The sequence below is a fragment of the Balaenoptera physalus genome (assembly GCF_965194825.1).
Source record: "Balaenoptera physalus genome assembly, chromosome: 13".
NCBI lineage: Eukaryota > Metazoa > Chordata > Mammalia > Artiodactyla > Balaenopteridae > Balaenoptera > Balaenoptera physalus.
Genome location: NC_138892.1, coordinates 105,745,431 through 105,759,371, shown reverse-complemented (window position 1 = coordinate 105,759,371; position 13,941 = coordinate 105,745,431). Strand labels below are relative to the sequence as shown.

General features: G+C 46.7%; 1 protein-coding gene across 9 annotated transcripts in view; it reads left to right on the top strand.

Moving 5' to 3' along the window:
* Nucleotides 1–13,941, top strand: part of SLC6A13 (solute carrier family 6 member 13) — a 32,995-nt gene that overhangs the window by 3,878 nt on the left and 15,176 nt on the right. For 7 of the 9 annotated variants that reach the window (XM_082422114.1, XM_082422113.1, XM_082422112.1 and 4 more), the window contains exons 3-4: nt 8,388–8,522; nt 11,438–11,578. In XM_082422114.1, the coding sequence (XP_082278240.1) occupies nt 8,388–8,522; nt 11,438–11,578 (276 nt within the window). Of the gene's footprint in view, nt 1–535; nt 631–8,387; nt 8,523–10,214; nt 10,317–11,437; nt 11,579–13,941 lie in introns of those variants that run through there. The other 2 variants (XM_082422118.1, XM_082422117.1) reach the window with 2 other exon arrangements.

Sequence of the window (13,941 nt, the reverse complement as noted above, 5' to 3'; positions counted from 1 at the left end):
TTAGCGGGGCTGGGCTCCCAGGGCTGGTTTTGAGGGGAGGCTGCAGCCTGCGCTAGAGGAGGGGAAACGCCAAGGTGGGTCACGGGGACAGGCCGAGGGGGTGGGAGTTCTGTGGGCCACGAGGCCTGGCGGGAACCCTAATGCCACACCTGCCCCTTTGTGGGGTGTAGGAGCCTCCGTGTGTGAGCCCAGTCTCAGTGGCTTTGGGGAGAGAACGCCCACGATGCAGGGTGGAAGCGGGAGCATGGGAAGGGGGCGAGCGCACAGGTGCTCTGAGCCCACAGTCTTACTCTCAGGATTGTGGCAACCGGGGATTGGCCCTGGGGTTGGAGGTTAACTTGTATTTTTCCAGAGGGGTGGGAATGGGCTGATGTGTTCCCTCTCCACAAGACTCTCTGGCCGGCAGCCTGAAGCCGCAGGACTTTGCTTGGCTGGCACTGCGAGGGAAGGAGGGAGGTCCCGACCCAGCCCTGGACCCTCCGCCGGCTTGTTCAGACATTTAGGCCTGAGGGCGGAGGGATGGGGCTTGTCCAGGGAGGAGGAGGAGTCTGGGGGCTAAGCCGGGCTTGGGGCTCTGTGTCTGGAACCCGGTGACCAGCTTAACTCCTCACGTGGCAGGAAGATCAGGAGGTGAGCCGCTTTCCCCAAGCCTCTCTGGAATTGGGTGAGGTTGGCTGGGGAATTAGCAGGAGTGGCACAAAGAGGTGGCAGAGGGGTCCCAGGCCTGGTGCCAACCACTGTGCCGAGGAGGGGAAGGAGCGGGGAGCAGGGCCTGGGCAGGGCATACGGGGTCATCCTGTCGAAGGGAGGCCTACGTCTGAGCTCCACCTTGGGGCTCTGTGTAGGTTTGTGCGGCCCGGGGAGGTGTGGTCGTGTCTCGGGGGAAAGGCAGGCTGGGAGCAAGAGTTCCTCACGTGGGTGCTTGAGGGGGAGCAGAGGCAGGAGGGTGGCCACCTCGTGCCCGGGAAGAGCCTGCCCTCCAGCACGCCAGTCCCCACGAGCCGTTTCGGGGCTCATGGAACGGTCCGCGGAATCCTTAGGCCACCACCCCGGTCTCTTCCCCGATAGGGCACAAGGCCTCAGGCTCCCTCTTCTCTTTCCCTGATGGACAACAGCAGCTGGAGGAAGTTCTCGGAGGGGCTCTGGGGCTGAGGCCGATGCCCGGGTTTGCTCTGAAGGGCATGAGTCACCCAGGGCCACCGGGTGGACATGCGGGAGGCGCCCCTGCCAGCGTGAAGGGGACAAACCCGGGGCCCATGTGGCCTGTAGAGGGACCCAGACAGGCCCGCTTTTCTGGGTTTTGGTGTTCCCAGAGGCTCAAACTTTCTGTCCCCTTTACCCCCTCGTCCCCCCACCCCCCGAGCACGGGTCCCACCCTTCATCTCGTCACCTCCTCATCTCTTTGTCAAGAGGGGACGGAGGCCTCCTTATGACAGGACCCTTCGCTGCCGACACGGAGAAGGGGGATGGGGAGGACGGAGACCGTCTAGGTTGGTTTGACCCCATCCTCCTGCTTTAGTGATTTTATTTAAACCCGTGGTTCTCAGATTGGGGCTGGGACTCCTGGGGGTGAGAGGGAAGTTCTGAGCAGGTTCTGCAGGAGGATGCTGGGGTCACGGGGTGAACCACGCGGGGTCGCGTGTGTTATCAGCCTGCTTTTTCTGGGCCCTTTCTTGAACTTCATAGCTGTAAATGGCCGCTTTTGTGCTTGGCTGGGGGGGATAAACTCAGGACTTTATTATCATTAATGTTTGTTTGGTGGGGAAGTCTGGGAGGAAAACGTCCCCAAAGCGTAATTTCAGTTCCAAACTAAAAATATAAGTGATACCTTCTTCGGTTCCTTCCAGCTTTAACGTTTGGTAGATCCTAATAGAAGTGAGTCCCAGAGCAGGGAAAGGGCTGAGGCAAGCATATGATAGAGGAGGAGGGAAACGGTGAAACACTGTAGTCGAAAACCAGAGATGCTGAGAAAGTGGTACCAAGAAGCCTGTCTAAAATCAGCATCCATCAGGAGACGGGTGCAGGGGGTGCCTGCCTCAGCCACCTCCTAGGTAAGCGCCCTCCCTGCCGTCCAGGCCTTGTGGCCAGTCCACCCCAGCACCTGTCCGCCCCCCTCCCCGTGGCTTTCTACAGTCAGGCCAACCAAGCCCGGACTGTGTCACCCAACGACAGCGACTTACTGTGGACCCACCACCTGCCAGGAATTAGTCCGAGTTGTTGTGATCGATCATCTATAAACACAACAGACCCCTTCCCTGTCCCTGTGGGGCTTACACTCTGGCTGGGGAGAGACAGACAATAAACAATAAACACAGTAAACAAGAAAATTACATAGCATGTTAGAAGTCCCCGAGTGCTACAGGAGGGGGGCTGGGGGCGACCACACCGAGAACATTAGAGTGAAGTCTTGCCAGGGAGTGAGAGCCGGCCACGTGGATGTTAGGGGGAAAGTGCTCCAGGCAGAGGAAACAGAGGTTTTAATGGCCCTAAAGCAGGAGGTTGGCTGGCGTGTTTGGGGAGCCGCAGGAGGGGAGTCACTTTGGGGGGGCAGGTCACCCAGGGCTTGTCAGTCACTGTGAGACTCTGGCTTTCCCTCCAGTGATGGGGAGTCGGGGCAGGGGTTTGAGCAGAGGGGCCGATCTGACACTTGCACGTAGTCTGGCTGCTGCGTTGAGAACTGATTGCAGGGGGCGAAGGGCGGAAGCAGACTGGTTACGAGGCTAAGAATCTTGGAGTCTCCTTGATGTCCTTCTTTCTCACATAACTGTTGGCTCTACCCAAATACCCAGGTCCTGGCTGCTTCAGAACCTGGGCCTTCAGCCGGAAGCTCTCCAGCTCCCTGGACCCCAGCTACTGGCAGACTGAGTTCCCCAACACCCAGGCTGCCTGGGGCTGGAGACCCCGTGTGAGGCTACAGCAGAATGTACCACAGCTGGACCTCTCAAAGCCGGGATCTTAGAGGGAAGGGCCATAGCCAAGAAAAGCCCACCTCTGGATGTCAGGGAGAGAGAGCATGGGGACGCCAATGTCAAGGGCATTAGATGGCCCCCGTTTGCCTTGAGGATGTCCATAGATATACTAAAGAACGAAGAGAAGCAAGGAGCGTTTTTCTTCATGTAAGAGTCACGGTTATTTTATGAGTACGTGACAGTTGGTCACCACTTTTAGTTAATGAAGCAATGCCAAGTACTGGTCCAGTAGTGTTGATTACAGCATGTAATATTCATGCATGTTCACTGCTGTGTTGCTCATGTGGCATATCGTCAGTTTGTCTTAAAAAAATGTCACCTGGAGCATTACAGGTGACGCCACAGAATGTGTTCCTATTGAGAAGGGTGTCCAGCAGAATGATTCCTTTCCAGGATGGGCATGTGGTCTCTCCCATCCCATGGGGAAAAATGCCAGGACATTTTAGAATTTGGGCAAGGAGACTAAACGGGGGGTTTGGGGGAGCAGATAACTGTGACTCCATCCTCCGTCTCCAGGACTGGCTCCATCTTTGAGGGGTGGTGACTGGGGCTTGGGTGGGGAAAGAGGCAGTGCTCCAGGACTCCCTGGTGGGCACCTGGATCCCTCCTGGGCTCTGTCTCTTCCCTAACTCCCTCCCCGGTTTGGGGCCAGTGACTCAGCCTGGCGGGTGTGGACCTTGTCCCCTCTGGCCAGCTGCCCAGGCGCTCAAGGAGGCAGAGGGGGAGGGGCGCAGACTGACCGCCGGACCCAGTGCGGTTAAACATTGGCTCGGTTCACTGGGGAAGAGCTGGTGGCACAAAGATGGGGAGGAGGGGCTTGAGCCAGGCTGAAAACTCTCCCCCCTGCCCCCCGTCTTCTCTCTCTCTCTCTGCGATGTTTCCAACTCCCAGCCGGACTGTTCATATCAGCTACTGGGTTCTCTCTTCCCTAATTTCCCCCTCCTGCCCAACAAGCCTTGGACTGATTTATCTACTCATGTGCCTGAATTGTTTGCGATCTTTCTTTGCCCTTGTGGTCGCCAAGCGTTTCCTTCAGCGCCTGGATTACGGATGTGTGGCCTACAAGCCAGAGGCAAAGAGCTGGAGGAGCCCGTTCCCCACTAGCTTTTGTTTTAGCAATTTTATGACCGTGTAATTGGCTTACAACAACTCGCACACATTTGAAGTGTGCAGTTTGATGAGTTTCGACATAGGTACACACCCTCGAAACCATCACCACTATCAAGATAATAAATGTGTCCATCACTCCCCCAAATTTCCTCCTGCCCTTTCTCCCACCCCTGACCTCTGCTACCCCATCCCAATGCAACCAAAAACCTGTTTTGTTTTTTAAAAATATAACTATTTTCCAGCTTTATTGATATATTATGGACAGTAAATTTAAGGTGTAGAACATGATGATTTAATACATGTATATATTGCAAAATAATTACCATAATAAGGTTAGTTAACACCTTCATTCCTTCATATAATTACCTTTTTTTTTGGTGGTGGTGGTAACACTTAAGATCTACTCTCTTAAGGACTTTCAACTATATAAGACAGTATAGTTCACTGTAGCCACCAAGCTGTATGTTACATCCCCAGAAATTGTTTATCTTATAACGAAGTTTGTACCCTTTGACCAACATCTCCACATTTCTCACACCCCCAGCCTCTGGTAACCACCATTCTACTCTCTGCCTCTATGAATTCCACACGTAAGAGAGCATATGCAGTATGTACTTTCTCTGTCTGACTTATTTCACTTAGCATGATACCCTCGAGGTCCATCCATGTGGTTGCAAAACGCAGAATTTCCTTCTTTTTTATGGCTGGATAATATTCCATTGCACATATAACATTTTCTTTATCCATGCATCTGTTGAGGGACACTTAGGTCGTTTCCAGGCCTAGTTTTCCAGGTTGTTTCCAAACTATACAGTAGTTTGCATTTCTTATAATTTTCTATAAATGGAATCAGGCAGTATATACTTTGCTTGGCTTCTTTCACTCAGCACAATTACTTTGAGATTCACCCATCTTTTTCATATCTCAGTAGCTCCTTCCTTGTTACTGCTGGGTAGTATTCCAGTATATGGATATACTACAATTTACCTCTTCTCCTGTTGATGGACATTTGGGTTGTTTCCAGGTTTTAGCTATTACGGATGAAACTGCTAAGAACTTTTGTGTACAGATCTTTGTATAAACATATGCTTTCATCTCCTTTGAGTGAACACTTAAGTGTGGAATGGTGGGATTATATGATAGGTGCACTTTTAACTTTTTAAGAAACTGCCAAACACTTTTCTAACATGGTTGTACCATTTTTACATTCCTGCCAGCAGCGTATCCGAGTGCCAGCTTTTCCACAACTTTACCAATACCTGGTCTGTCTTTTTCATTTTAACTTTTCTAATTGGTGTACAACATTACCTCATTGTCACTTAAATTTATATTGACTAATGATGTTGAACATCTTTTCATGTGCTTATTTGCAGCCCACATATCTTTTTTGGTGAAAACCTGTTCAAATCTTTTGACCATTAAAAAAAATAGGTCATTTGTTTTCTTACTATTGAATTTTGAGACTTCTTTATATAGTCTGGATACAAGTCCTTTATCAAATATGCATTTTGCAATTTTTTTCTCATTCTGTCTTATATTTTTCCTTTGCTTAACAATGTCTTTGGAAGAGCAGAAGTTTCAAATTCTGATGAAGTGTAGTTTATGAATTTATTCTTTTATGACTCATGTTTTTGCTGTCACATGAAAGAAATCTTTGCTTAACCCAAGGTCTCATATATTTTCTTCTAGAAGTTTTATAGTTTTAGGTTTTACATTTAGGTCTACGATCCATTTTGGGTTAATTTTTGTATAAAATGAAGGTATGGATTGAAATTCATTTTTTGTGTGTATGTATATCTGCTTGTTCTAGCATCATTTATTAAAAAGACTATCCTTTCTCCAATGAATTGCCTTTATACCTTTGTCAAAAATCATTTGTCCAAATGTGCATGGCCCTGTTTCTGGACTCTATTCTGTTCTATCGATCTATTTGTTTATTTTGACACCAAAACCACACTGTTTTAATTACTGTATCTTTATAATAATATGAAAATAAGGTAGAGGTAAGCCTAAAACTTAGTCCTTCTTTTTCAAGGTTGTTTGGCTATTTTAGGTTCTTTGCATTTTCATACGAACTTTAGAATCCGTTTGTCAGTTTCTACAAAAAAGTCTGCTGGGATTTTGATTGAGATTACAGTGAATCTATTGATTAATTTGGGAAGAACTGACATCTTAATAATATTGAGTCTTCTGACCCATGAACATGGTATGCCTCACCATTTATTTAGGTCTTCTTTAATTCCTCTCAGCAATGTTTTGCAGTTATGAGTGTACACATCTTTTACATCTTTTGTCAAATTTATTCCTAAATAGTTCATCTCTTTGATGCTGTTATAATGGTATTATTTGTTAAATTGTAATTTATAATTGCTTGCTGCTAGTAGAAGAAATGCAGTTGATTTTTTATGCTGATCTTATATCTTGTAACCTCACTAAACTAATTTATCTATTCTAGCAGCTCTTTGGTACATTCCGAAGGATTTTCTTTCTTTTCTTTTTAAATACACTTTATTGAGGTATGACTAATGTACAAAAAGCTGTACACATTTAATGTATACAACTTGATGAGTTTGGAGGTAAACATACACTTGTGAAACCATCACCACAATCAATGTCATAAACATATCCATCAGGTCCAAAAGTTTCCTTCTGTCCTCTTTTTTTCACTTTAATTGTTTTGTGTGATAAGAACACAACATAAGATTTACCTTCTTAGCACAATTTTAAGAACACAATTCAATATTGTTCACTATGGGCACTATGGTTACAGTGGATCTCTAGGATTCATTCATTTTGCAAAACTGAAACTTTATAACCTTTGACCAACATCACCCTGTTTCCCCCTTCCTCAGACCCTGGTAATCACCATTCTACTTTCTGATTCTATGAGTTTGACTATTTTAAATTCCAACAGATTTTCTACATAGGTGATTGTGTCATTTGCAAGTAAAGCAGTTTTATTTCTTCTTTTCTAATCTGAATAACTTTTAATTCCTTTTATTGCCTTCTTGCCTTGACTAGAATCAATACTGATGGAACCAATGTTGAATAGAAGTGGTAAGAAATAGTAAGACTGGACACCCTTGTCTTGCTCTCGATCTTAGGGGTTAAGCAGTCTTTCACCATTAAGTATGATGTTATCTGTAGGTGTTTTGTAGATGCCCTTTATTCCCTTCTATTCATCATTTGCTGAGAGTTTTTTTTTTTTAATCAGAAATGGCTGTTAGATTTGGTCAAATACTTTTCTGCATTTATTGAAATGATTATATGGTTTTTCTTTTTAAATTTATTAATATGATACACTGATTTTTTTTTGGAATGTTAAAATAACTTTGTATGCCAGGGATAAACTCCACTATGTATTACTTTTTTATATATTGTTGGATATATATTGTTGGATATCTAAAATTTTGTTTAGAATTTTGCATCTATGTTCATGAAAGTTTGATCTATAGTTTTCTTTTCTTGTCTTTATCTACTTTTGTTATCAGAGTAATGCTAGCTTCATAGAATGAGTTGGAAAGAATTGCTTCTAAATTTTCTGCAAGAGTTTGCATAGAATTGGTGTCATTTCTTCCTTAAGTCTTTGGAATGTTCCCAGCCCTGCGTGAGCACCAGCAGGCTCTATCTTCTTGAGGGATTCTTTCCTCTCCTTGGGTAGTGTCCTCACACGCATGTGCTGACCAGCACTCAAGCTCGAAGGGGACCCTCTGCAGACACTTGGGTCTCTCTGTGCACGTCTCTCCCCCTGGGACTCTATCCTGTGAACTCCCCTGCCCAGTTGCCAGCAGATAGAGGTCTATGGTGGAGCAAATGCCAGCATTTCTGGCATCAGTAGACTTGTCTCAGGCAATGACTGTGAAAACAGAAGCAGAAAGGATTACTAAGGGAAATCTGATTTCAGTCTGCTAAAAGCCCCTCTCTAACACTGAGAGCAATCATTTCCTTGACAAAAATGATAGACTGTGGGCTATGGGAATGCTCCTGGATATCTGTGATTCAATGAGCTTCTTCTATGGCCCCAAGCTATGTGTTATTTAGGCAGCAAGTGAAGTTGATGGGGAGCAAACCTTGGAAGGTATAGATGGAAACTTCAGAGTGAAGAAAGTGACTGGCTAGGTCCTAAGTAACTTGGTGACACTTGACCTCTGCCGTGGTTCCAGACATCTAGACAGATGTCCCCGCCGTTCTGCGTGGTCCCCATCCCCGGGATTCTGACTGGAAGCGTGGGGTGGTAATGGGGGGAGATGACCATGGGCCACGAGGAGGCTAGTGCCACATAATGGACAGCCTGTTTCCCACCCGCAGGTGCCTTTTTCATCCCCTACCTCATCTTCCTCTTTACCTGTGGCATTCCTGTCTTTCTCCTGGAGACAGCACTGGGCCAGTACACCAGCCAGGGGGGCATCACAGCCTGGAGGAAGATCTGCCCCATCTTTGAGGGTGAGTAGCTCTGTGTCGGACTCCAGAGTCTCTGTGCTAGTGGTTACAAACCTTGTTTGGAATAACTGAGTGGTTTATCAGCACTGCTGATGCAGATAAGACTGTGTCTTTATGTCAAACCTTCCACTGTGGGCCCCAGACTGAATTACTGCCAGGGAATTCCCTAAAAAGAGAATTTTAATGAGAAAAAAATTTCATTAATAATTCTACCATCTTTGGAATTCTCGGTCCACTGGTTAGGACTCTGTGCTTTCGCTTGCCAGGGGCCCAGGTTCAATCCCTGGTCAAGGAACTAAGATCCCACAAGCTGCGTGGCATGGCCAAATAAATAAATAAATAGATAACATTTTTACATAGCGCAGGGAGATCAGCTCGGTGCTTTGTGACCACCTAGAGAGGTGGGATAGGGAGGGTGGGAGGGAGACGCAAGAGGGAGGAGATATGGGGATATATGTATATGTATAGCTGATTCAATTTGTTATCTAGCAGAAACTAACATACCATTGTAAAGCAATTATACTCCAATAAAGATGTTAAAAATTTTTTTTTAAATTCTACCATCTTGACACAATAGCTATTTAAAACTTAGGATGTTTTATTTCAATATTTCTCTCTATATACGATTTTCTTTAAGATTCCATTTTGAAACAATTATATGTTCACAGAAAGTTGCAAAAGTAGCCCAGAGAGGTCACGTGTACATTTCACCCAGTGACATTTTCATTTTCCTCAATGGTAAAAATCTTATATAGAACAATATCAAAACCTGGAAATGGACATTGGTACAATCCACAGACCTAATTCAGATTTCACCAGTTTCCATGCACTTGCTTGTGTGTGTGTGTGTGTGTGTGTGTGTGTGTGTGCGTATAATTCTGTGTAATTCTATCACTTGTGTTGATTCGTGCAAACACCACCACTGTTCCATGACCACAGAGATCTCCATCCTGTTGCCCCTTCATAGTCACACTTACCCTTCCCCTCCGCATCCCTAACCTCTGACAGCCACTAACTTGTTCTCTGTCTCTATAATTTTGTCATTTGGGGAATGTTATATAAAGGGAATCATACAGTATGTGACCTTTTGAGACTGGCTTTTTCACTCGGCGTGATGCCCTTGAGATCTACCCAGATTGCTCTTGTATCAATAGTTCATTCCTTTTTATTACTGAGCAGTATTCCATGGTGTGGATGGATGTCCTATGGTTTATTTAACCATTCACCCACTGAAGAACATTTGGGTTGTTTCCAGTTTGGAGAGATTTACTTCATTATTTCTTTCTCTCTATATAAAGTTTACATATCTATTAATATGAAATATACACAGTTTCTGTTTCTGTCGTTTTTGTGGGTTTTTTGGCCACGCCGTGTGGCAAGTGGGATCTTAGTTCCCCGACCAGGGATTGAACACTCCCCAGCACTGGGAGTGCAGAGTCTTAATCACTGGACAGCCAGGGAAGTCCCTCTGTTTTTTAGTTAGTGTTATTTTCCATTTTTTACACAACAATCATGTGATTGCATAAACTTCCATCAAAGGGATATATCATAATTTACTTAACAATTCTCTGTTCTGGGCTTTTTGCTTATTTTCAATCACTGATAAACTGACATTCTGCTATCATGTATCTTTGTAGAGGTAGCCTTTACCCCCCTTTTTTGGAGTTATTTCTTTGGGATAAATTCCCAGGATTAGGATAACTGGATCAAATGGACAACCAAGTTGATGTCTCTTGACCTGGCTTATTAAGTTGTTCTATGGAAGTGTTATGCTGACGTACACACCACCGGACTTGAGTAAGCGTCCTTCCTCCGTATCTTTAACAGCTCTGAGTTATATCCCTGGTTCCCAAACTTGTCTGCACACTGGAATCACCCCAGGACCTTCCAAACATCCTGAGGCCTGTACCCCACCCCCAGAGATTGTTATTAAATCGGTCTGGGGTCTGGTCTGGGCTTTGGAATTTTTAAAATATTCCCAGGTAATTCTACTACTATGTGGACAAGTTTGGAAATCACTGAGTTATATCATTTGTAAACATGTTCACTAGTGTTGCAGATGCAGAATGGAGCTCATCCTTTTTCATTTTGCACACCTACGATTATGAGGGAGGGTAGGTGTGTTCTGAGGATGTTCATTCACTGTGTGCATGTGCTCCTCTGTGGACTGACTCTTCCTGCTTTTAACGCACGTTTTTTTTTTAGTTTTATTTTTTGGCTGCGTTGGGTCTCCATTGCTGCGTGTGGGCTTTCTCTAGTTGCGGCGAGCGGGAGCTACCCTTTGTTGCGGTGCGCGGGCTTCTCATTGCGGTGGTTTCTCTTGTTGCGGAGCACGGGCTCTAGGTGCGTGGGCTTCAGTAGTTGTGGTTCGCGGGCTCAGTCGTCGTTCGCAGGCTCTAGAGCGTAGGCTCAGTAGTTGTGGCTCGCGGGCTCTAGAGCGCAGGCTCAGTAGTTGTGGCGCACGGGCTTAGTTGCTCCATGGCATGTGGGATCTTCCCGGACCAGGGCTCCAACCCGTGTCCCCTGCGTTGGCAGGCGGATTCTTAACCACTGCGCCACCAGGGAAGTCCCTTAACGCGTGTTTTTACATTTCAGAAATATATCAGACGAATTCCAGGGAACATTAGCTATTGGAATCTCGGAGTTAGCCTTATACATTTATAAGATAGCTTAGAATCAGTGAGCTTGCAGCATGCAGACGAGAGTGCCCAGGCAGCGGGGCAGGGCAGCAGGAGACGGGAGGAAGCCTGGACTGGCCTGGGAGGGTTGCACAACGGAAGGGGGCGGCGAGCCAGGAGCCCAGACCCCACACCCCGTGTCTCAGGACACTCCCAGGGGGGCACAGACCCTCTCCTGAGCAGGGGTGGGCGGAGCCAGAAACCTGCCCCGTGTCCCCAGCCCCGTCTGCCTCCGCCCAGGTATCGGCTATGCCTCCCAGACCATTGTCATCCTCCTCAACATCTACTACATCATCGTCCTGGCCTGGGCCCTCTTCTACCTCTTCAGCAGCTTCACCACCGACCTGCCCTGGGGGAGCTGCCGCCACGACTGGAACACAGGTGAGGTCACCTCCACCTGCTCTGCTGCGGTGACCAGGAGAGGGATTGTCCCCATATCCTGGTCCCCAGGCCCCATCCTTCCCTTGGGACATGCTAGAAATCTGCCAAGGAGGTCACGGAGGTCTTATGTCAAAGATAAGAGCGAGAGTCTACCAGCATCACAGGAAAAATATCACAGACTTTTTCAAAAAAATTCCTGTGTTCAATCAATGTATTATGAAGGTAGAACTGACTTCTTTTTGTGCAGTTTAGCCCTTTATGGATTTTGATTTGAAACATGGTTAGTTTGATATATGTATATATTGTTTTCTCATTTATTTGTTCTTCATGTCTTCTTTCTGATACTATTTTAGGTCTTTCCAACTCCCAAGTCATCTGGATTTAACCAGGGATAAGCTGTTTTGTATGGCATCAATATAATTTACCATAGCAATTAATTTTCTCCCATGATTTTCTTTTAAGACAAGAGCCTCGATGGCAATAGAACCATTAAGTCTAATGAATTGAAAGTAAATGTTAAATTAAAAATAAAAATTAAAAATCTCTAGGGTAGTGCTGTCCAAAAGGACTATCTGCAGTGATGAAATGTCCTTTGTACTCTCTGATACGGTAGCCACTGGCTACATGTGGCTATCGAGTACTTGAAACACGGCTAGTGTGTGTGAGGACCTGAATTTTAAAGTCTTTATTTAATTTAAATTAATTTAATGTAAATAGCTACACGTGGCTGGTCACTGCCCTACTGGACCACGCAGGGGGACACTGTCCTGCTCCCAATGTCCAAACACCTCTCATGCCTGTCAGTGAGGCCCTACCTGTGCCATGATGAACGTTTTCTTGTTCAGATAAGGTACTCAGTTCTGAGCTAGAGTGTGAATCTTTTACACACTTGCCAGGGAAGTGGTTTTGCATGTTTATCCTGGTGTTCAAGGCCCCCCTGCCCTCATATTTTATGCTGTCTCTCCAGGCTTTCATTCCCTTGTCACCACTTTGTCCCATTGCTTGTCAAGTGAAAAGTCAAATCTTGGAGGTACCGCCCCTGACACCCCAAGATCTGCTAGGTTCTTCTCAAGTGTGTCTGCTAGTGCCTACCCTGGCCCCGGCCCTTGACTATGGCACTCACCCCGCTTTTCCTCTGTTTGTTGCAAGATCTTGAGGGCAAGAATGGTATCTTCATCTCTACACATTTTGCACTTAGCAACATGAGCTCTCAAAAAATATTCATGGAATGAATCAAGGTTTTAAAATCTGTTTTATTCTAATATTTTCTTTATTATGTGTTTTTTCTTCCTTCCCCCTTCTTTCCTTCCTCCCTTCCTTCCTTCTTCCCTCCCTCCCTCCCTCCCTTCTCTCTCTCTCTTTCTTTCTTCTCTGTGCACTAAAATCTGCCCTGACAACCAGCTTCTCAGATGGGGATTTTATCCGGATCTCAGTGCAGTTCCTCTTGTAGAAAGTTTCTGCCTTTCTGGTGCCCAGGGGCTTGGCCTCAGGCCATCATCAGGCCTGTGTGCTTCTGGTTGGCTTGGCAGGGGGAGCACCTCTGAGGCAAATTCAATACCCAGGGCTTTGGCTCCATGACATTTTGGGCATTTCTCCTGGTGAGTCTGGAGTCCTCGGAGCCTAGCGTCTTGAGTAGTACAGGACATCCCATCCTGTCTGGAAGAAACAGCCCTTTTGGGTGTGCTGAGGCTTCAAGGAAAGTGACTTGGTTTGGAGGAGAGAGGGCTCCGCTAATACCCCGTGGTTCGGCAGATGTGTGTAGAGCCCCGGCTCTACCCCAGGCTCTGTTCCAAGTACCGGGGACATGCGAGGTGCAGAAACAGAGCTCCTACCCTCGTGGCTTTCATTCTAGCGGCAGAAGACAGACCAGAAACAAAATCAGTACATCCCATGTGTCATGCTAGAGGCACTGATGGGCAGAAAACTAAACGGGGAGGAGAGACTGGGAATCTTAGGGGTGGGGCGTAATTTTAAATAGGGTCCTCGGGGAAGGCATCTCTAAGAAGGTGACGCTGGGTCATGCTATGAAGGAGGAGGGCGTGTGGAGGCAGACACTAGGTAGGAGAAGCACCAGTACAGAAGTGGGATGGCATCCGGGAGGCAGCAGGGCAGGTGTGGCTGGAGCAGGTGGGCGGGGGGCGGGGCAGTAGGAGGGGGTGGACGGAATGGGGCCTTGGAGGCGATGATGGGGTTTGGGCTTCTTTCTCTGTGTGCGATGGGAAACCCTGTGGAGGTTTCTGAACTGGGACATGACATAGAGTCACGACATGACTGAAGTTTGAGCAAAGCCGCTCTGGCTGCTCTCTGGAGATTTGACTCTGGAGGCAAGAGCAGAAACTGGGCCCATCAGGGAGCCGGGAGCC